At 45.6% G+C, this 23,088-nt stretch overlaps 1 protein-coding gene across 1 annotated transcript; it reads right to left on the reverse strand.

Moving 5' to 3' along the window:
• Window positions 1–5,106: 5,106 nt before the first annotated feature.
• LOC116968286 (hydroxylysine kinase-like) lies at window positions 5,107–22,005 on the reverse strand. Its single transcript, XM_033015001.1, has 5 exons — window positions 21,890–22,005; window positions 12,474–12,810; window positions 9,996–10,138; window positions 8,788–8,971; window positions 5,107–5,949 (listed from the first exon to the last, which is right to left on the reverse strand). Exons 2-5 carry the CDS (start codon window positions 12,808–12,810, stop codon window positions 5,468–5,470), a joined length of 1,146 nt encoding a protein of 381 aa, XP_032870892.1. The 5' UTR covers window positions 21,890–22,005; the 3' UTR covers window positions 5,107–5,467.
• Between the last annotated feature and the right edge of the window lie 1,083 nt (window positions 22,006–23,088).

The raw sequence follows: 23,088 nt of genomic DNA on the forward strand, positions 1-23,088 counted from the left end.
AAAAAGACAAGCGACTGTTGTCTGGCTGCCGTGTGCACAGCGCCTTCACCGGAACAAACAAACAAACACAGACTTATCCCCTGGGCAGAGGATTCTAAAACAAAAGTGCCTCCCCCACACCGGGCCCCACTTTATTCTCCCACCGTCCCTCATGGTGGTCCCCCTAGGTCGGGTCCTCCACTGTTCTTCACGACGGCCCCAACATGCCGCGTCCCCATTGTCTTCCCCTACCCCACCGCCTCCATCGCCACTGAGGTTCCCGCCGATGCTCCGTTCCCGCCGAGGCCCAACCACCGCCAAGGATCCCGTTGCTGTCGAGGCTCAAGCTGCCGCTGAGGCTCCTTCAGCCCAGACAGGCCTCGCCGCCTGGCTGCTCCGCGGTTCTCTGGGAGGCCTGAGGGCCGAGTTCCAGTCATCGGCGCCGCGGTTGTTCGGTGGGTGGATCGAGCCCACGCAGCTCCCCGGGACACTGAATGAGCAGGGGTGGAATGAATGCAGGCAAGTGGAATTAGTGCACATAGGCATGATGGTCACCATTTACATGATGGGCTGAAGGGCCTGTTTCAATGCTGTAACATTCCATGACTCTGATATCAGAGGCCAGAGTGTCCAAATACAAGACCACAACGATATTTAGTGTACTCTTTATTAGTTAGAAATGAAATTATTAATGCTGGTTAAATCAATTTTGAATTGCATTGTGTTGAAAACCACTAAGAGTAAATCAGATTCTCAATCATTTCAGCTAAAATCACACCTGACGTAACATTGAGCAGGGCTTGGTTGCGATGTTCCTCAATACAGGTGTAGACTGATCTAGATCTCTATCAAAGTGTCAGCTTTGATGTAGTCCTGGATCTCCACTGCTGCTGTGGGAACAAAATGGCATCCAGCCTCTCACACGGGTTTGTCCATTCAATGATACCAGTGGTGATGTATGACCCTTCTCCATTGTGGTGGTGCCAGACTGCAGCAGGTAGTGCTGCTGCCACACGGCTCCAACTTCAGTCCCGACTTCCGCTGCTACCCATTTAGTTCTCCTCGTGCGGGGTTTCTCTGGGTGCTCTGGTATCGGCCCACATGCAATCTGTGCTGATTGTTAGGTTCATTGGCTCCTGTAAACTTCCTCCAGTGTGGGTGTATCAGTGGCTTGACAATGGGCATGTGAGTGAGAATAGGTTCAATGGTGGTTTATTTACAGGAGATTCAGGGAGGAATGAACAGTACGATGGCGCAGCAGTAGAATTGCTGCCTTACAGCGCCAGAGACCCGGATTTGATCCTGACTACGGGTGCTGTCTGTACAGAGTTTGTATATTCGGCCTGTGTGGGTTGTCTCCGGGTACTCCGGTTTCCTACTACATCCCAAAGACATGCGGGGTTGTAGGTTAATCGGCTTCTGTGAATGGTCCCTGGTATGTTGGATGCAAAACTGGAATAACATGGAACTAGTGATCGATAGCCAACAAGGACGCAGTGGGCCGAAGGGCCTCTTGCCATGCTGTACCTCTAAACTAAACTAAACATGGGAATATTGGAACTGCTAGGAGACCCATCAGTGAGTCAAGAACCGAGTTATAAGGTCATAAAATATAAGTGATAGGAGCAGAATTAGGCCATCGGCCTGTGGCGCCTTCACACCCACGTTGGTTTTGCGTACAGCCTGTCACCGTTGGCGAATCGCCAGCAGCCGCACGAGAATGTCCAGCCACAAGAACTCTATAACAATTCCAAGGTCAGGCGCACTAAATGGCCTTATCTGCACACGGGTTATGATTGGTGAGAATGTAGGTAAAAGAGGCTTCTGGAATAAACGTGACACGTGATGTCTGGCTCAGCTAAGTGTCGTTTGTTCTTTGCTTTCTGTCGTGGGATTCAGGACCATCAAGTCTACTCTGCCATCCCATCATGGCTGATCTATCTCTCCCTGCTAACCCAATTTCTCCTCTCCTCTGTCTCACTTCCTTGTCTGGAAGTGTTCTAAATCCCTACCATCCCAGAAGCACTGTAGTCCTGAACATCATTCCTGAAGGGTTGGCTCAGTTTGTGTTGTCCCATTAATGGACACAAAAAGCTGGAGTAACTCAGCATGACAGGCAGCATCTCTGGAGAGATGGAATGGGTGAGGTTTCGGGTCGAGCTCCTCCAGCTGCAGTCGTGGGCAACCTAAGAGGGGGGTGACGTCCCGGTGGGGTGGTCAGCTGACAGACGGCAACACACTAACCTCTGTGTCAGCATCATGAATCAACAGCCTCATACCAGAGCCTTGAGCTCTAGTGCAACTTGACCTGCCAGCACTGCTGTGTGCCAGAGGTACGGACATACAAATGAGAGACTGTACTCACCCCCTCAGTGCCAAAAAAACCTAAAGAGCAGGAGCTTCCAGCTGGCAACCTCTCCCTCCACCAGCACCACTGAAACAGACTGACTGCTGATTACAGAATCATTTTACTTGCAGTGTTTCTCTGTGTAATGACTGGAGTAATGATCCATATTTCTTCTGGTGGTCCTTTGAAACATCCTTCTTATAATCCTGCCCACCTGAAAAGAATCATTTTCCAATATCAACCTCACCCACTGTAGGACGTGACTGCTGAAACAGCGTCCTTACCACCTTTGTGTAGGAAGGAACTGCAGATGCTGGTTTACACCGAAAATAGACACAAAATGCTGGAATAACTCAACGGGACAGGCAGCATCTCTGGAGAGAAGGAATGGGTGACGTTTCGGGTCGAGACTGCTTCTTCATCCATTCCTTCTCTCCAGAGATGTTGCCTGTCCCGCTGAGTTACCCCAGCATGTTGTGTCCTTCTTCTGAGTAAACCAGCATCTGCAAACACACGCAGACCTTGTACTGAAACACCAGTCACCTGGCCAGGCTCAATACAAGGTCATTGTGACCCCTCCTTGAGTTATCTTCATGATCTTTCAGGAAATTCTTTTGTGGACATCTAATAAATTCTGCCTCGTCTACGCCTTTTACACGGAGTAAGTCCCAGTCAATACTGCAGAAGTTAAAGTCACCCATTAGACCCTGTTGCTTTTCTATATTGTGTCCATACATTTGTTCCTCTATCTCCCACTGGCTACTAGGAGGTCTATAGTTTAGTATAAGGGAGGATAAGTTGCTCTCTCTCTGGTTTTGTGGGTCACGGAAATGTGCGTGTACACTCTTCCTCAGATGGTAATAAGTGATAGGAGCAGAATTAGGCCATTCGGCCCATCAAGTGTGAATTGAATTGTGTTGGTGTGTGTCTTGGTTCTTTTTTTGTATGGCTGCAGTAACCAAATTTCGTTTGAACCTCATGTGAGGTTCAAATGATAATAAAAGGTATTGTATTGTATTGTATTGTATCATGGCTGATTTATATCTCCTCCTAACCCAATTCTCTTGCCTTCTTCCCATAACCCCAGACACCTGTACTAATCTAGAATCTATCTATCTCTGCCATCTCTGCCTTAAAAATATCCATGGCTTGGCCTCCACAGCCTTCTGTGGCAAAGAATTCCACAGATTCACCACCCTCTGACCAAAGAAATTCCACCTCATCTTCCTAAAAGAACGTCCTTTCATTCTGAGGCAATGACCTCTGGGGAAGGAGCTGCCTGATGGAATGGGCAAGGTGTACTGTTTACTCTGTGAGATGGTGTGCTCCTTGCATCTCTTACACAGACAGACTGTTTGACCCCCACCCCACCCCTTATGGCCTTGAGCGTCTCAATACCATCCCAAATGCTCCTTCTCCACATGGGTCGGCCCTGGGTCAGAGATTCCAAGGAATGTGGAGTTACTGCATTTCTTTGAGGAGGCTTGATGGACATCTCAGAACCTTTTACCACTTGGTTGTATCTTCCCACAATGGAGCTCAGAACAAACGGAGTCAAGAGTCCTGGATTGGGATCACTTACTCGAACCCTTAGAAGGTGGGTTCAGCACAAGAGGCTGAATGAGAAAGTTTAGGATTACACTGATGAGTGTAAAGGGCCTGTCCCACTTTCACGACTTAATTCACAACCTCTGCCGAGTTTGCCCTTGACTCATACTCGCAGCATGGTCGTCACGAGGTCGTAGGTAGGTCGTAGGTAGGCCATGATGCTAGTCGTAGGTACTTGTGGCATCAAGTAGGTCGGGGCGTTTTTTCAACATGATGAAAAATGTCCACAAGTAAAAAAGGTTGTGAATTAGGTTGTGAAAGTGGGACAGGCCCTTAATACTGTCTTGGTGCTGCACTGTTGACAGATTACCTCTGAGGATGAGGAGAGAAATATTCTCATCTCTCCGGTATAGGTAAACAATTGGGTCTTAGACATAATTTAGTGCCCCAGACCTTTACTTATTTCCCTACCTGAATTGGAGTCCCCTTAGCTCCTGAAAAACAAACATTTCCTTTCTTTGGTTTGGTTTAGAGATACAGTGCGGAAACAGGCCCTTCGGCCCACCGAGTCCGCACCGAACAGCAATCCCCACACATTAACAGGGGTGGGAGATTGCAACCTTCACGTGGTCTGGTCCGCCCTGTTTCGACGAATGCTATCATCCTGGCGTGCACAATCAAATAAGATCAATTAGAACAAGTTGTCCTTCAACTTTAGGTCGTGCACGCCATACGCAAGAAGAACAACAGGAATGAGTGGGTTAGCGACTGATGAGCAATTGACAACACTGGGCCTCTAAATGCTGGAGTTTAGAAGGTTGAAGGGGGACCTCATTGAAACTTTCAGAATAACGAAAGGCAGATAGAGTGGATGTGCAAAGGATGTTTCCACTGGTGGGAGAGTCTAAGACCAGAGGTCATAGCCTTGGAATTAGACACTCATTTAAAAAGGTGAGGAGGAACTTCTTTAGTCAGTGGCTATATAATCTGTGGAACTCAATGCCACAGAGGGCTGTGGAAGCCAAGTCAGTGGATAGATTTAAGGCAGAGATAGACAAATTTTTGATTAGAACGGGTATCGAGGGTTATGGGAAGAAGGCAGAAAAATGGGGTTAGGAGGCAAAGATCAGCCATGATTGAATGACAAAGTAGACTCGATGGCCTAATTCTACTATAACTTGTGAACATGTTGGCCGGTATGGGGAAGTTGGGCCGAAAGGCCTGTTTCCACACTGTATCACTCTATGACTCTAAATATATAATATAATGAAAATAGATCTCACTGCCCAGAGAAGCATCTACTATCACCCTTTTACATCTTTTACATCTCATTTTTATAAATCTAGTGTTATTCTTAACTATATTCTGCACTGTGTATCTAATCCTTTGCTCTACCTGTTGTAATTGGTTTTGATTGTAATTATGTGTAGTATTATCTGGCTTGATTGGGTAACATGCAAAACTAAACTCTCCACTGTACCTCAGTACATGTGACAATAGTAAACCTCAACCTAGATCTTCATCAGTAGGTCCAGACGGCATTTACCACTGACACAGACCACAGTTTGAGCGTTGGCATGACCTGCATCCTAGTCATTGTAGATAGGACTTGGCCGTATCAAACCAAACCTTCTCCACCGCCTCTTTACCCACTTGCCATAATTGGTGAAGGCGTTTGCTGCCCACCTTCATTGAGACGTTGAGGTACTCCGCGTTGTCTGGGTCCAGGAGCATGTTGTGCCTGGCCATAACCATGGACTGTGAGAACCTGCAGAAAACCAGCAGGTAGATGGAGTCCCGCTCCTCCTCCGTCAATGGGATCACGCTCTCAAAGCCCGCGATCACGTGGCCACCCACGCCAACCGGATCCTGGCTTATGATGGTGAGATACATGACGATTATCGCCAGATCTTGCACAAAACACCCGAAGCTCATGTCCCCAAAGTCCAGGATGCCCGAAATCCGTAATGCTGATCTCGGACAGCTCTTTCCTGTTCTCTCTACTGCTTGCTCAGTTGGTGAATCCAAGGGCTCCAGCAGAATGTTGTACTCATTGCAGTCACCGTAAATTAAGCCTTCAAAACAAGTCACAATAAGTTCATATGTTTTCTGAGCAGAATTAGGCTAATTGGCACATCCAGTCTACTCTGCCGTTCAATTATGGCTGATCTATCTTTCCTTCTCAACACCATTCTCCATTTTATGAGGATGTAGCCAGGACTAGAGGGTGTGAGCTATTGGGAGAGGTTGAGTAGGCTGGGACTCTATTCCTTGGAGTGGCGGAGTTTGAGGGGTGATCTTATAAAATCGAGAGGAATAGATCGGGTAGATGTACAGGGCCTCTTGTCCAGGCTAGGTGAATCGAGGACCAGAGGACATGACTTTACAGTGAAGGAGAAAAGATTTAATAGGAATCTAAGGGATAACTTTTTCACACAAAGGATGATGGGTGTATGGAACAAGCCACCAGAGGAGGTAGTTGAGGCTGGGACTATCTCAATGTTTAAGAAACAATTAGCTAGGTACATGGATAGGACAAGTTTGGAAGGATATGGATCCATCGCAGGCAGGTGGGACTTAGGTAGCTGGTGCATGTTGGGCCAGAGTGCTGTTTCCACGCTGTATCACTCTATGACTCCAACATTCTCCCCATAACCCCAGACACCCGTACTAATCAACAATCTGTCAATCTCCGCCTTTAGTTAGGCAAATTTGAAGAAAGACCTTGGTGGGTTGGAAGGAGGATTCATTCAAATGGCCTCTGGATTTTTTTCTTACAGAACTGGGTATGTTTAATTAGTTTAGAGACACAGCGCGGAAACAGGCCCTTCGGCGATGAGTCCGTGATGACCAGCGATCACCCCGTACGCTAGCACTACCCTACACACTCAGGACAATTTACAATTTTTACCAAAGCCAATTAACCTACAAAACTGCATATCTTTGAAGCGTGCGCGGAAACCAGTCACGGGGAGAACGTACAAACTCCATACAGACAGCACCTGTGGTCAGGGTCGAACCCGGGTCTCAGGCGCTGTGTAAGGCAGTGACTCTACCGCTGCGCCACCGTGCCGCCCCTTTTGTTGCGCAAATGTGAAGAGAGACATTGGTTGGCAAGAGAAGGATTTAATTTATTCAACTTATTGGGACAGAATATCTGGTGTGTGTGGCAGTGAGGTTGGAGAGTTGGAGGAGGGTTGGGGAGGGTTGGAGAGTTGGAGGAGGATGGGAAGAACAGATTACCAGAGATACCTCAAGCTCTCCATCATTGTTTGTCTCACCTCATGCCTAGGTCTGGCTGATTGCTGCAATAAGCCAACAGGCCCATTGTCCCTCTATCACAATCCCAGAATGATCGATAAAAGTTTCTTGATTCTTAAAATACCCTTTAAGTTTGAAATTCCTTGGAGCACAGGATTATGCGGAGTGATCTTATAGAGGTGTATAAAATCATGAGAGGATTAGATTCGGCAGATGCACAGAGTCTCTTGCCCAGAGTAGGGGAATTGAGGACAGAGGACATAGGGTCAAAGTGGGGAAAAGATTTAATAGGAATCTGGGGGGTAACTTTTTCACACAAAGAGTGGTGGAGTTATGGAACAAGCTGCCAGAGGAGGTAGTTGAGGCGGGTACTATCTCAACCTTTAGGAAACAGTTAGACAGGTACATGGATAGGACAGATTTGGAGGTATCTGGGCCAAACGCAGGCAAGTGGGACTAGTGTAGCTGGGACATGTTGGCCGGTGTGGGCAAGTTGTGCTGAAGGGCCTGTTCCCACTCTATGACTATGAAATACAAACATGCAGTTGAGCATAGAAGTTGAGAGGTTATGTTACAGTTGAACAAGACATTTGTGAGACCACATTTGGAGAATTATGTTCCGTTTTGGTCACCCTCTTATAGGAAAGGTTATTAAGCTGGAAAAGATCTCCTTCCATCCCAAACCACTCCCTCCCCAGGTACTTTTCCCTACAGCTGGTAGAAATGTACACCTGTCCCTATACCTCCTCCCTCGACTCCATCACAGGGACCCTGGCTGTCCTTTCAGGTGAGACAGCAGTTCACTCCTCTTCTCCCCTTATCTTATACCAATTTGCAGCCGGCAACACAGAGTATGGGCCTATTTTATTCCACTCAGCTGTGGTAACAGCATTCTCCAGCCGCTGGTAGAAGGAGCAGGTGACCCTCCCTGTAGCAGCTGCAACTCCACATTGACCAGAACGACTCCAAACTGGTTATTGGAAGGGGAAGAGAACAGAACCCTGGGTCTGGGCCAGGCATGTCGTGTGGAGATGGACCTCAGGAGAAGCTGCTTCTAGGATGGAACACCACGACTCCTCAGGAAATGTAGCCACAATCTGGGGGGTAACTTTTTCAGTGGTGGAGTTATGGAACAAGCTGCCAGAGGAGGTAGTTGAGGCAGGTACTAATAATAATAATAATAATAATAATAATAATATCTTTTATTGTCATTGCACATTAGTGCAACGCGATTTGGTATGCAGCTTCCATCCGATGTCAATAAATAAATAAATAAATAAACTGTGCGAAGTGACCATCTGAGGGAGACAGTCCAGGGGGGATGGGGGGCACTCAGCAGGGCCGGTTCAGAGCCGCTATAGCTCTGGGATCCCCTACCTTTAAGAAGCAGTTAGGCAGGTACATGGATAGAACAGGTTTGGAGGGATCTCGGCCAAACACAGGCAAGTGGGACTACTGTAGCTGGGACATGTTGGCCAGTTCAGACTGACATGTTCAGACTGAAGAAGGGTCTCAACCCAAAATGTCACCCATTCCTTCTCTCCAGAGATGTTGCCTGTCCCACTGATTTACTCCAGTGTTTTGTGTCTATCTTTGATTTCAACCAGCATCAGCAGTTCCTTCCCACACATTGCCAAGAAAGATGATCTTACCTTTATGAAACTTGTCCAGGTTGGGACGGATCTTTTCCTTGAACTGTTGGATAACTTGCTCTATTATTGAGAGCAGTTCACCCTCCTCCATTTCATGCAGGTGCCTTTCCAGCAAGTGCGTGTTTGAAAGGTTCCACATAAACCCATCTCGATGCAGACTCTTCACAGTTGGGTGATAGAATTCCTAATGGTTACAAAATGCGTTCTTGCCTCAACGAGTGTACGTTGGTGGGAGTGAGCAAATGAGAACATAGAACAGTATAACACAGGAACAGGCCCTTCGGCCCACAATGTCTGTGCCGAACATGTTGCCAGGACCAAATTTTATCTGCCTTCATATAATCCATATCCCTCCAATTCATGTGCCTATCCAATAGTTTCTTACCACTGAATGAAAGATATGCAAAAAAGTAACAATGACAATGGAAACAGGGCATTGTTAGCTGTTTACTAGGTGAGAACGAGAAGCTGGTGTGATTTGGGGGAGGGATGGAGAGAGGGGGAATGCAGGGGTTACTTGAAGTTGGAGAAATCATTACTCATACCACTGGGCTGTAAGATGCACAGAGTCTCTTGCCCTGAGTAGGGGAATCGAGGATCAGAGGACATAGGTTCAAGGCGAAGGGGAAAAGATTTAATAGTAACTTTTTCGCACAAAAGATGGTGGGTGTATGGCACAAGCTGCTAGGGGAGGTAGTTGAGGCTGGGACTATCCCAATGTTTAAGAAATAGTTAGACGGGTACAAGGACAGGACAAGTTTGGAGGGATATGGACCAAGCGCTAGTAGGTGGGATTTGATGTAGCTGGGACATGTTGGCCAGTGTGGGCAAGTTGGGCTGAAGGGCCTGTTTCCACACTGTATCACTCTATAACTCTAATGTGACTGTGCGTACAGTGTCTACACCTCTGGATGTAAGCACACCAACCAGTAGCGCTGCAAAGGCATAAAAATGACCTCGGAGATGGTAATTTCTAACACAGCAGGATGACATTCCGCCCATGGATACTGAAGCAGTTAATATTCTCTTGCCTGAGAAGGAGAGATGACAATGGACTGTGTGGTACTCAGAGGAGAATGTGGCAGTATAAACCAGCAAAGCCTGGTCACACAAACGTTTAGTAACTCAGTGAAGGCCTCCCACTGTTACAGTCCTGAGTATACGGTATGTCTACAAATATAATACAGGTGAGGAATGTAATACAATACCTCATGCAGTGCCTTGTCCATTTGGGCAATGGTTCTGCCCAATTTGTAGCAAATCTGATGATCCAAGGTGAACTTTGCCATGGGTACTCCGGGCAAGTACGTCAGCAGTCTGATCATGAACTGTTTGTAGTCACTACCCTGCTCTGCAATAGAGTTTCATTTTTGATTGATTGAAAGACACAGCTTAGAAACAGGCCCTTCGCCCCACAGAGTCCATGCTGACCATTGATCACCCATTCACACTGGTTCTGTTATTCCACTCTCTAATCCACTCCTTAAACATTAGAGGCAATTTTACAGAGGCCAATGAACCTACAAACCTGCACGTCTTTGGGATGTGGGAGGAAACAGGAGCACCCGGAGGAAACTCAAGCGGTCACAGGAAGAATGTAGAAATCCCACAAGGACCACACCAGAGGTGAGGATGGAACCCGGTTATCTGGCACTGTGTGGCAGACGATACGACCATCGTCACAGTTTAAGGGTAAAGGGGAAATCTTTTAGGACTGAGATGAGGAAAACATTTTTCACACAGAGAGTGGTGAATCTCTGGAATTCTCTGCCACAGAAGGTAGTTGAGGCCAGTCATTGACTATATTTAAGAGGGAGTTAGATGTGGCCCTTGTGGCTAAAGGGATCAAGGGGTATGGAGAGAAGGCAGGTACAGGATACTGAGTTGGATGATCAGCCATGATCATATTGAATGGCAGTGCAGGCTCGAAGGGCCGAATGGCCTACTACTGCACCTATTTTCTATGTCTATGTTTCTATGACCATAAGACATTGAAATAAAATTAGGCCATTTGGCCCATCTAGTCTGCTCCACCGTTCGATCATGTCTGATCAATTTTTCCCCCTTAACCCTATTCTGCCTTCTCCCTGTTTGACGTCCTTACTAATCAAGAACTTAGCAATCTCCGCTTTAAATATACCCATTGACTTGGCCTCTACAGCCGTCTGTGGCAATGAATTCCATAGATTCACCACCCTCTGACTAAAGAACTTCATGTTCATCTCCACTCCTATCTGTTCTAGATAATGTCACAAGTTGAAACACAATTGGTTTCAATGCCTGTGACCCCATTAAAACATCGACAGCAGCAAACGAGATGTTGAAGGGAAATTGGGCCATGCACAGTCAGACCTTGCCCAGAATGTGTTCCACTCTGAGCAGTACACGTTGGCAAGAATATATGTTTCATAGAGGAAGAGGACTTATCTTTCTGGTGCCTTTCCCCACAGTGGAAATTTTTGATTCTGCTGTGGGGGGACTTTTGTGTTGAGCTCTATAATGTGTTGTGTCCATTTTCTTTATTTTTTTTAACCTTTTTCTATGGTATGGAAACTTATCATCTATATTATGTAAAGCACTTGGGTGTCAATGCGAGTTGACTTAAAACGTGCAATAAAAATAAAACTTACTTACTTACTATGCAGAAGGCCAAACACAAAGATGATGTCAGCAATGTAATTATAATGGAGATTAATTTTAGAAAGTCAGAGAAACGGACTTGATGGTATTAGTGTGTTCTGAGGGAGAATAACTGCTAAAGTGCCAGCCACGCAGGAGTGGATGGAGGGGAAGGGAATGAAGTTCCTGAACTGTCTCAATGGTCCTCAGGACTGGGATTAAATGATCTATTTGTAAATACATCGTTGGGAATGGAGTCAAGGTGGGTAAATGAAGAATGTGCCAGATCCCTAGCCAGAAACTAACCATTTCCAAGATTCGATTTGCCTCCTGATACTGCAAGATCTCACTATACTATTAACCAGTGCTTTTTAGTGATGGTAGTGACATTAGCTGATTCCTCTACAAAGTTAAACATCATTATTTCAATTTCGCAAGTTTATTAATTGTGCATACTGGCACCTTTTTATTTGCAAAAAAATTATTGTTATTAACACATTATAGTGAAGTTTCGCTAGGTGTTGCCATGTATCCTCCTGCAGTTATGATGGGGAATGTGACTATTATACCCGTGCCAGTTAGAAATGGCATTAAGTCAGTGAACCATTCATTTAAATGGTGAAGAACTACTATGATGGGGGAAGAGTAAATATTGGATATTTAACATGCTTTTGAAATAAATATTCTTTGATGCTTTAAAAGAGATTTAATTGTGTTAAAATATAATTATCTAATTTCTTATTGTTAGATTTGAGTATTCTTGACTCGAGCAGTCATTTAGAGACATTCACAGGATTTTACAGCTTTGACAGCCAGCAAAGCTTAGACTTGGCTTTTCCGACTGCTGAAGTTTCTTCAGCTCATCAGTGAGTTAGGGAACAAATAGGTTCATGAATGATAGGAGCTGAATTCGATCATTTGGCCCATCAAGTCTACTCCGCCATTCAATCATGGTTGATCTATCTTTCCCTCTTAACCCCATTCTCCTGCCTTCTCTCAATCACTGCCTTAAAAATATCCATTGACTAGGCCTCCACAGCCGTCTGTAGCAAATGAATGAAACTCACTGATTGTCTCCAGGGACATAATCTTGCCATCAATGGTTGTGATTGGTGTGGCTGTAGGAAAACCTTTCTGGTTTAGGAACATCATGACTCGCGTTTGTACTTCCACCAAATCAGCGTCTTGGCTGTCGGCAGTGTTCAGAACCTTGAGGACGTAGCTCTCCCCGTGATCTCCACCTTCCTGGGTCTCGCACACCAGGATGTGGAAGTTCTGGTCCATGTAACTGGGCAGTGGTTTGACTTTTGAAACCTTCAGACCGTACAACCGTCCGACCAACTCCACCACCTGGGCCTCACTCAGTGAGGGTCTGATTACAGCAGCTTCACCGGAGTCAGACATCTAGGAAACAATAAAATATTGAAAAAATAAACCATCTTCCACAAGTGCCATAATCTTGATAAAATGTCCTTAGAGTGGACCATTCATTTGAATGGAGAAGAACTACTGTGAGTCATACAACACAGAACAGGCTGTTCGGCCCAAATTGTCCATGCTGACCAATATGTCCGACTGAGCGAGTTCCATTTGCCTGTGTTTAGCAATGTTACAAAATGTTGAGATTTAAAAAATCAAGACTGCAATTTATCCCATCAGATAAAGCATAAAAAGAAGTTTAATTTGACACCTAATTCACTTTGATACCTCAAGTATTTAAAATGTTATGCCATTTTCATACTCGGAAATTGGCATCTTGTTCCCTATTGATTTTCTATGGACATAACAAAAAAGCTGTGATCGTGGACAGTCAAAAGCCCATAACTTTCTTAAAAAATAAGAGAACTGAATGAAATTTTCAGTTATCATAGATTGAACCATTCTGAAACAAATATAAAATAATCTTACTTGGATGACCTGAAATTAAAGCATATAATTAGTTAGTTACCCAATTGTAGCTAATTCCAAACTTCAATTACTAGATCTAAACATCTATCCATTTCTTAATAAATGATTAACATTTTTAAATAGCCTAAGTGTCCAAATAATATTCACAAATAATTCACAATAAAACATGATTTTTAAATCTCATTTACATTAATTTAAAGGCCAAATTGAAGGAATTTAGTGTTCAATTGCTGTAAATTAAAGTCCATTTAAATCAGCTTTCTAGTGGGATCCTGTGAACGCGCTGGTTTAGAACGTTCACATTGCGGTAGATTTGTGCCCTCAAATGCCCAGAAAAATACTGCGGGATTTAATGGGCCCAAAATTAGCTACTCGCAACATTAAACTTTGTATAAAGGGATCTTAAGAAGCCCTTTTTAAAGTAAAAATAAACAGCCTACCTCCTGTTGTCCCCTGTATGAGATCCGGCCGGTTGCCGGCCGTCGGGGGTTTAGAGGTTAATTTTTAAACTACTATAGCAATTAGATAAAGCTCTTAAAACTAATAATAGCTCAAGCGACGGAATCTGCCAGCGAATTTTCGTTAATAATTAACTAGGCTGAACATCCTCGATTTGAACAGCCTAGAGAAAATCGCGTTTTAAACCCGGGCTGGGACAGATTTTCAGCGACGCTTCAGGTACGCTTTGCAACATACCTACTGTGTTTAAGAAGGAACTGCAGATGCTGGAAAATCGAAGGTACACAGGTCTGAAGAAGGGTTTCGGCCCAAAACGCTGCCTATTTCCTTCGCTGCATAGATGCTGCTGCACCCGCTGAGTTTCTTCAGCTTTTTTGTGTACCTTCCATGTGCCTGTGTTTGGCTCATATGCCTATAGGGTGATTTCACTAAAGGTCACTGGAGCGTAGATCCGCACCCACGTGACCGCAAAATTTAACTGGAGTACATGCGTCACTTCCGGTACATGTTAGTGAATGGGAAAACACGCACTTTCACACCCGTTAAAAACATCGAAAACGGCCCGTTTCTGAGCTGCAATTTACTGTACCAGTCGGGGTGACCGTGAGGCACAGCTACCTAAATTTACAGTCCAAAAGAAAGATAGAAACTAAGGTAAATTCAAGAGGGAGCTGAAGGTGCAAAAACAGCGGAAGTGCTTAGCGGACATTTGCCGAGGAGATTTAAAGATCGAAAATATCGGGAATTATCGCGTTTGCTCGCTGCATTTCATCAAAAGTGGCATTATTGACTTTTTATCTTTATTCATTTGTTATATGAAAAGTTTTAAAAGTGAAAAATCCGTCAGTAAAATTGCAAAATCGCCCATGGTTCTCAGGTGGGTTTTAACATGCAAAATGAAAACGCTTCTGAAGCTCCATTTACCATTTAAATAATCGTTCAAAGTTCAGCATCAACTGGCAGAGCTATAGATGCTTGAGCTGCGACCAAATCTGCTTTAATACTCTCTTCTTGTTGCATGTGCATGGCGTTCTTGTGCACATTGTCTATCCTGCTCACAGTGGGTGCCCAATCAGGATTGTTGACATCATTCCATGCGGCAGGCTTGTCTGTTATTAGATGATAAATAAATAAGTAGTTTGGGTGATTGTGCAGGCTTTAAACAAGAAATATTGAGAAATATATTTTGGCAAATAATAAAATGTCCTGATTTTGTCCAACTAACAGCTGACAATTATCCCATTCCTTAGCTTGCATCTGAGTAAAATTTATTTCAAAACGCATTGATAGTTTACGATTATTTAAATGGTAAATGGAGCTTCAGAAGCATTTTCATTTTGCATGTTAAAACCCACCTGAGAACCATGGGTGATTTTGCAATTTTACTGATGGATTTTTCACTTTTAAAACTTTTCATATAACAAATGAATAAAGATAAAAAGTCAATAATGCCTTATTTTTGATGAAATGCAGCGAGCAAACGCGATAATTCCCGATATTTTCTATCTTTAAATCTCCACGGCAAATGTCCGCTAAGCACTTCCGCTGTTTTTGCACCTTCAGCTCCCTCTTGAATTTACCTTTGTTTCTATCTTTCTTTTGGACTGTAAAGTTAGGTAGCTGTGCCTCACGGTCACCCCGACTGGCACAGTAAATTGCAGCTCAAAAACTGGCAGTTTTTGATGTTTTTAACGGGTGTGAAAGTGCGTGTTTTCCCATTCACTAACATGTACCGGAAGTGACGCTTGTACTCCAGTTAAATTTTGCGGTCACTTGGGTGCGGATCTACGCTCCAGTGACCTTTCGTGAAATCACCCTAAAAAACCCTTTCTATTTATGTATCTGTCCAAATCTCTTTTAAATGTTGTATTTACACCCACTTTTAAACGTTTCTCTGGCAGCTCGTTCCATATACCCACCACCCTTTGGATGAAAAAGTTGCCCCTCAAGTCCCTCTCACTTTAAACATGTATCCTTCAGTTTTAGAGATCCTTACCCTGGGAAAGAGACTGTGACCATTCACCTTAACTATGTCTCTCCTGATATTATAAACCTCACCCCTTAACCAGCAATTTTCTAGAGAAACAAATCTTAGCGTATCCAATCTCTCCTTTTATTTAATGCCATCCAGTCCCATATTTTCCGCACCTTTCCCAGCTTATTGATATAGAATGATTATGGCAAGGCATGTCAGCTTTAGTGGGCTGCAGAGCAAAGTCGGGCAGTGTCGCTGGAAACGTTGCATCCATCCCCAATCCCTCAATGCATTCTGTGCCAGCTTTGCACAGAACGGTGGCATCAACCACCCACCGGCGTGCCTATACCCACAGTTATTGTCGCAGATGCCAGATCGGTGTCGCTGAACGTGAAGAGCAGCTGGCCCAGATGGAGTCACCGGCCGCCTCCTCTGCACCAGCCTATACCAGCTGGCAAGAGTGTTCACAGACTATTATGTATCTCCCCCACCCGTCCCACCAGCTTCTCGTTCTCACCCAGCCAACAGCCAACAATGGCCTGTTCTTTTATCATTGTTACTTTTTTGCATATCTTTCATTCATTGTTTTCTATCTCTCTACATCATCGTCTATATCTCTCGTTTCCCTTTCCCGTGACTTTCAGTCTGAAGAAGGGTCTCGACCCGAAACGTCACCAATTCCTTTCAAGATTCAAGAGAGTTTATTGTCATGTGTCCCAGATAGGACAATGAAATTCTTGCTTTGCTTCAGCACAACAGAATATAGTAGGCATGAATACAGAACAGATCAGTGTGTCCATATACCATTATATAAATATATATACACATGAATAAATAAACAGATAAAATGTAAATAAACAGATAATGGGCTATTAATGTTCAGAGTTTTGTTTGAGTTGAGTTTAATAGACTGATGGCTGTGGGGAAGTAGCTATTCCTGAACCTAGGCGTTCCTTCTCTCCAGAGGTACTGCCTGTCCCACTGAGATACTCCAGCATTTTGTGTCTATCTTCGGTTTAAACCAGCATCTGCAGTTCCTTCCTTCATAGATACAGACAATAGTCTTTAACCTCTCATTCCTCCATTCTGAGGTTTCCACCTGTTTTAAGAAGACTCCTATCATCCTGGTGCTAAAGACAAGCAAGATAGATGGCAGAATGACTACAGTCCGATGTCTCAGACATCCACCACGTTTGAGAGGCTGGTCATGGTGCACGTGAAGTGCAGCCTCCCAGACAGCCTTGACCCACTGCTTTTCACCTAGTGTCACAACAGGTCCATGGCGGACGTCATCTTCCTGGCTCTATAATCATCCCTGGAACATCTGGATAACAGGACACCCACATCAGACTCCTATTTGTTGACTATAGCAGTTCTTTCAACACCATCATTCAACTGAACCCATCTCCAAGCTGTGTAGGAAGAAACTGCAGATGCTAGGCATAAAAGGCATAGAAACTGAAGATAGGCATAAAATGCTGGAGTAACTCAGCGGGACAGGCAGCATCTCTGGAACGAAGGAATGGGTGACGTTTCAGGTCTGAAGAAAGGACTTGACCCGAAACGTCACCTATTCTCTCCAGAGATGCTGCCTGTCCCGCTGAGTTACTCCAGCATTTTGTGTCCATCTCCAAGCTGCTGGACATGGGAGTCAGCACCCCATCTGCAACTAGATCCTTGCCTTTCTGATCCAGACACCAACCAGCAACTAAAGGTGACAAAACATGCTCAGTGATAATTCCGGTTCTTTAAGGATGTGTCCTCAGCCTCTCAGTATACTCCCTAAACACCAGAGGTGCCAAGTTTTGTCAGAGCATTTCAGTATTCTAGTACCTGAAAATCAATATTTTGCTGAGGAAAGCAGTATTTTTACGCGGTGCCATTTTTCTGAAATGGTTTTTTTTTACAATATGTGCGGTCATACCCATTTTAGAGTACAAGAATGCATAACTTTGCTACCAATTGACATGTCTTCTATGCACCTTACTTGACAGTGCATTCATTGCCATCTCTTTGTATACTGCTGTTTCAACGGCTGCTTCCTGCTTTTAGCACCAGATGATGATGTAGAAGCCATTTTGGAAGCATCCCTCTCCCTCCCTTGCGCTCTCTCCCTCCTTCCTCTCTTTCCCTCCCTCTCCCTCCCACCCTCCCTCTCTCTTCCTCCCTCTATCCTTCCTTTTTTCCCCTCCCCCTCTTATTCCCTCCCTCCATCTCTCCTTCTCCCTCTCTCCCACCCCAAACAGTCTGTGACCCTTGGCGCTATGTTTAAAGCCCAGAGCGCTCCAGCCATTAGCGCTACATTTAGAACCCATAGTGCTGCCGCCGACAGCTCTTCGTTTAAATTCCCACGCTAAACTGACAGCGCTGTTTAAACCTGGAGCGGGACAGGCAGATCAAAGCTTACAAAAATAATCATCCAGATCTTGAATTTTAAAATGCTATAATTTTTAGAGGTACAGGATGACTTTTTATATCCTTGCATTTTTTAAGCAGCAAGATGAAGCAGGAAGTCGGGCTGATTTAAAAAAAAATCCGTATTTAACAAAGCAAAATCATACATCAGTATACTTATCGCATTTTTGTACAAAATACGGAAAATCCGTACTACTTGGCAGCTCTGAAACACCCACAACTGTGCGGCCAAATTCTGCTCCACCTTCACCTGCAAGTTTTCAGACGACAACACTGTGGTGGGTGGGATCTCGAACAATGGTAAGATGGAGTACAGGGAGGAGGTAGTGAGCTTAAGAGCGTGGTGTCAACCCTCTGTCTTTTATGAGTAAGCCAGTTCTGAATCCAAACTATCACCTCACCATGGATGCCATGCATGTTAATCTACTGGAGCAGCCTACCATGAGAGACTTGAACAAATGCCACGCTAAAATCCATGCAGACAACATCCACTGGCCCCCTCATCGATCACCTGCATCACCACTTCAAAAAAAATCAATCAAATCTGTAAGACATGACCTGCCATGGACAAAGCCATGCTGATTGTCCCTCTGAAGAAGGGTTTCAGCCCGAAACGTTGCCTATTTCCTTCACTCCATAGATGCTGCTGCACCCGCTGAGTGTCTACAGCACTTTTGTCTACCTTCGATTTTCCAGCATCTGCAGTTCCTTCTTAAAAACTGATTGTCCCTAGTTATCCCATTCTCTCCCAACTGGGAATAAATCCTTCCTGAAGAATCCTCTTCAATAGCTTCCCAACTACGAGTCTCACCGGCCACAATTTCCCTGGATTCTCTCGACTTCCCTTCTTAAATAAAGGAGCAACATTAACTACACCAAGTCCTCTGGGACCTCACCCATTGCTAGAGAAGATGCTACAATCTTAGTCAAGGCTCCCTCTTAATAACATGCGATAGATCCCATCAGGTCACAAGGAGTTATCCACCTTTAATGCTCTTCAGGAGCCCAAACATAACCTCCTTCCTGATCTCAAACTCCCCTTCTCCATAATGATCTCACTGTCCTCCATGTCCTGTTCCTTAATGAATACAGATGTACAGTACTTATCTAGGACCTCACCTACATCTAGGACTCCAAACATAGATTCCCTCCTTTATCCTCGTGTGGTCCTTCTCTCTCCTTGGTTACCCTTTCGTTTTTAATGTACGTTTAAATTGCGTTGGAATTTTCTTTAATGCTGCTCGCCAATTACATTTCATAGTTGCTTTTGACCCTTCTAATTGCCCGCATAAGTTCTTTCTTGCTTGATTTATATTCCTCAAAGCCCTGTCAGATTTTATTTTTCTGCCGTAAATACAGTTCTTTTTGACCAATTTTGCAACCTCTAGGTTGGGGTTTGGGTCATCCATGGTTCCCTTAACCTGCTGTCCTTATCCTTCCCACCTACTGGAACATGCCAGTCCTGTACTTTGATTAACTGGTGTTTATACAACTCCCAGGTTAGATGTGGACTTACCATTAACAACTGCTTCCAAATTGACTCCTGACTGTTATCAGCCTTGCCCCAATTTAGCACTCCCCGAATGTCCAGCCTTGCCCTTATTCGTAACTATCTTCAAACATATGGAGAAGTGATCACTGTTCCCAAAATACTCTTCCACTGAAACACCAAACACATTTCCGGACCTAAAGTGGCAGCGCTGCCCTGGCAGCAGCGGCTCGCCTGCAGTCCGTTTGTTTTTACTTTTTTGTGTTGATTTTCTTCGTTTTGTCTAGTTAAGTTTTTGGTTTTTAGGTTGTGTTTTGCTGGGGGGGGGGGGGGGGGGGGGGGGGGGGGGTTGAAACAGGGTTTGCTGTCTCTCCCTTCGGGGGAATGCAATTTTTTTTTGTCGTATCCCCCTTCTCTGCCTCCGTCTGCGCTGAGGCCTAATGGCAGAGCTGGTGACCTCGAGACTCCGGAGGCAGAGCCAGTCAGGACTTGCCCTGGGCTCGCTCCCGTGAGGGTGGTCTGGCTCGGGGCTGGAACGGCGCTCCCGTGAGGGGCTGTGACGCTCCCGTGAGGGCGGCCTAGAGCGGGGCTGAGGCTCTCTCGTGAGGGGCTGTGGCGCTCCCATCGGGGCGGCCCAGCCCGAGGGAGGAACGGCGCTCCCATTGGGGCGGTCCAGCCCGAGGGAGGAACGGCACTCCGTGAGGGCGGCCCAGCTCGAGGGAGGAGCGGCACTCACATGAGGGCGATCCGGCTCGGGGCTGGAACGGTGCTCCGGTGGCTGGGACGGCGTTCTGGCGGCGGTGACCTGAGTCCGGGGTTCAGCCGCGGGCCAGCAGCTGCGTCCGCTGGACTGGAGGGCGGCAGCTTCGACCACCCCGGGCTGCGGTGTTTGAGCCGGCCCGTTTGCGGGGTTCGGTGAGCCGCGGGACTGTTTGTACCATCGCCCGGTGGGGTATCGCCTCAGCGCAGAGGGAGAAGAGGAGGGAAGAGACTGCAGCCCTAAGATTTTTGCCTCCACCACAGTGAGGAGGTGCTTGGAGGACTCACTGTGGTGGATGTTAATTTGTGTTTATTCTTGTTTATTATTGTATGTATGACTGCAGGCACGAAATTTCGTTTAGACCGTAAGGTCTGAATGACAATAAAGGAAATTCTAATTCTAATTCTAATTCTAATTTGCCAACAGAAGGTGCAGTCCAGGACGTCCTGTGTTCGAGTTTCAGGAAACTCTCTTCAATAGAACTAAAATAATTCTGGCCTGTCCAAATCGCTTCCACCGAACAAGTCCCAGTCAGTGTTGGGGAAGTTTAAGTCGCCCACTACAACAACCCTGTTGTCTTTGCATCAATATACATGTCGTGTGAAGAAGGGTCTCGACCTGAAACGTCACCCATTCCTTCTATCCAGAGATGCTGCCTGTCCCGCTGAGTTACTCCAGCATTTTGTGTCTTTCAACATATCTGTCCCACATTAACACTATCCTACACCCACTCGGGACAATTCACATGTATACCAAGTCAATTAACCTATAAACCTGTACGTCTTTGGAGTGTGGGAGGAGACTGAAGATCTCGGAGAAAACACACGCAGGGGAGAACATACAAGCTCCGTACAGACAGCACCCATAGTCAGGATCGAACCCGGCACTCCGGCGCTACTGTCCCACGGTGCGAGTTCATTCCAAGAGCTCTCCCGAGTTAAAAAAAAATCAAACTCGCGGTAAGCACGGAGAATGAACGTAGCGGGTACGTCGGAGCTCGGGGACGTCTCTTGGCGCTAACAGCAGGTATTCGGGAAGACTCGCTAACGGCATGTAAGCACGGGAAGACTCGTGAAGATTTTTCAACATGATGAAAAATGTCCACGAGAGGTCATTACCGTAAATGTCCGAGTTCGAATCAGGGCAAACTCGGGAGAGCTCTTGGAATGAACTCGTACCATGGGACAGGAGTTTAAGGCAGCAACTCTACTGCTGCACCACCGTCATCTATCAATATTGTTGTCCTCTGACTGCACTTTGGAATAAATTCTTTCCCTTCGCTCAACGCGACGCCAACTTGCAAAGAATTTGAGCTGGAATAAAGAACGCCAAGGTGACTTTGAGGAACCCAGGGTTCCATTGCGCACAGACTCTCACCTGCAACTTTAATGTTAAATATAACTGCAAAACGGTAATCAAAGCCCAGGTAACAACCTGTAAGCACCCCACTGATCAAAAGTCAAGAAAATAAACGTACCTGTTTAGATTTGTGATTTTCGCTTCGGACTCCTTTAAATTAGCAGTCACTTTGGAAAAGATCCACAAGTTCACTTAAAAGGCTTCTGTCCAATACAACTGCAGATTTCAGCTGATAAAATGTAACTCTTTGTGAACCAACTAGAAATATTTGTTTAGCACATTTTGACCCTGGTTCAATCCTGTCTCCAGCTGCTGTCTGGAAGGACAGTTCTCCCTGTGACCACGTGGGTTTTCTCCGGGTGCTCCGGTTTCCTCCCACACTGTTAGAGCATGGAGCAGCATTATCGTGGATATTCCCCACCACCTTCAGGAACGATCCAGACAATCTCATTCTTCGTCTCTTTTCCCATGGCTGTGAAATAATTTCTCATGCAAATATCTATCCCACTGAAAACGTTGAATGAATCAGCATTCATCTCGCCCTCTGGCCAGGAGTCCTAGATCATGACTGCCTGAATCTGATTGAATCTGAATCTGAATCTGATCTGCGACGTACCTTTTATTCAAATCAAGCCCCAGCCCCACCCTTCTGCCAACAAACTCAATTCCTATCCTCTGGTTCTCGTGCTCTGTATTGTTTTTCACTTCCTTTAGATCCGCTAAACACTTCTGTAAAGGAGTGATAGCTGACACACTGTAACCTTTACTGAAAGTTTAATATAGCACATGGCACACACGTCCCAGCACTGACTGCATCCAGCCTTCAGGCATACTGGGACCTAGTGGGAGGAACAAAGGGAGGATACTACAGTTATACTAATATGACGGGGCGTGGTTAGTGGTGATGAGGTAACTACATTATAGGTTGCATGCATAACCCATCTACATCCTTCCCCTTACAATTTAAACAAGTTACAACAATGGCAGGTTGGTTATACAGTACCTGCAAAGCTAAGCAAACTCTCCGTATCGAGCCGGAGGTTTTACAATCCGACCCGAGCGAGTGCGCACAGCACCTTCACCCTCCCCACCTGAAAGAATAGGAGGAGGGACAGGAACAGAAACAGGAGGGGGAGAGAAGGTGGGTGGAGAACCCAGCTTGGAGGGGGAACGGAGAGGCCCAGGTGAGCCAGGTGAAACAGAAGGGGTAGAATGAGCAGAAGTGGGAGAAAGAGAAGACCTTGCAGGGGACAACAGAGCCTGAGGAGCAAAACCGGGAGGAGCAGGGGGGGGTACCCGAGGCAAAAGGACCGACCG

The sequence above is a fragment of the Amblyraja radiata genome, chromosome X (genome assembly GCF_010909765.2).
Source record: "Amblyraja radiata isolate CabotCenter1 chromosome X, sAmbRad1.1.pri, whole genome shotgun sequence".
NCBI classification, from domain to species: Eukaryota; Metazoa; Chordata; class Chondrichthyes; order Rajiformes; family Rajidae; genus Amblyraja; species Amblyraja radiata.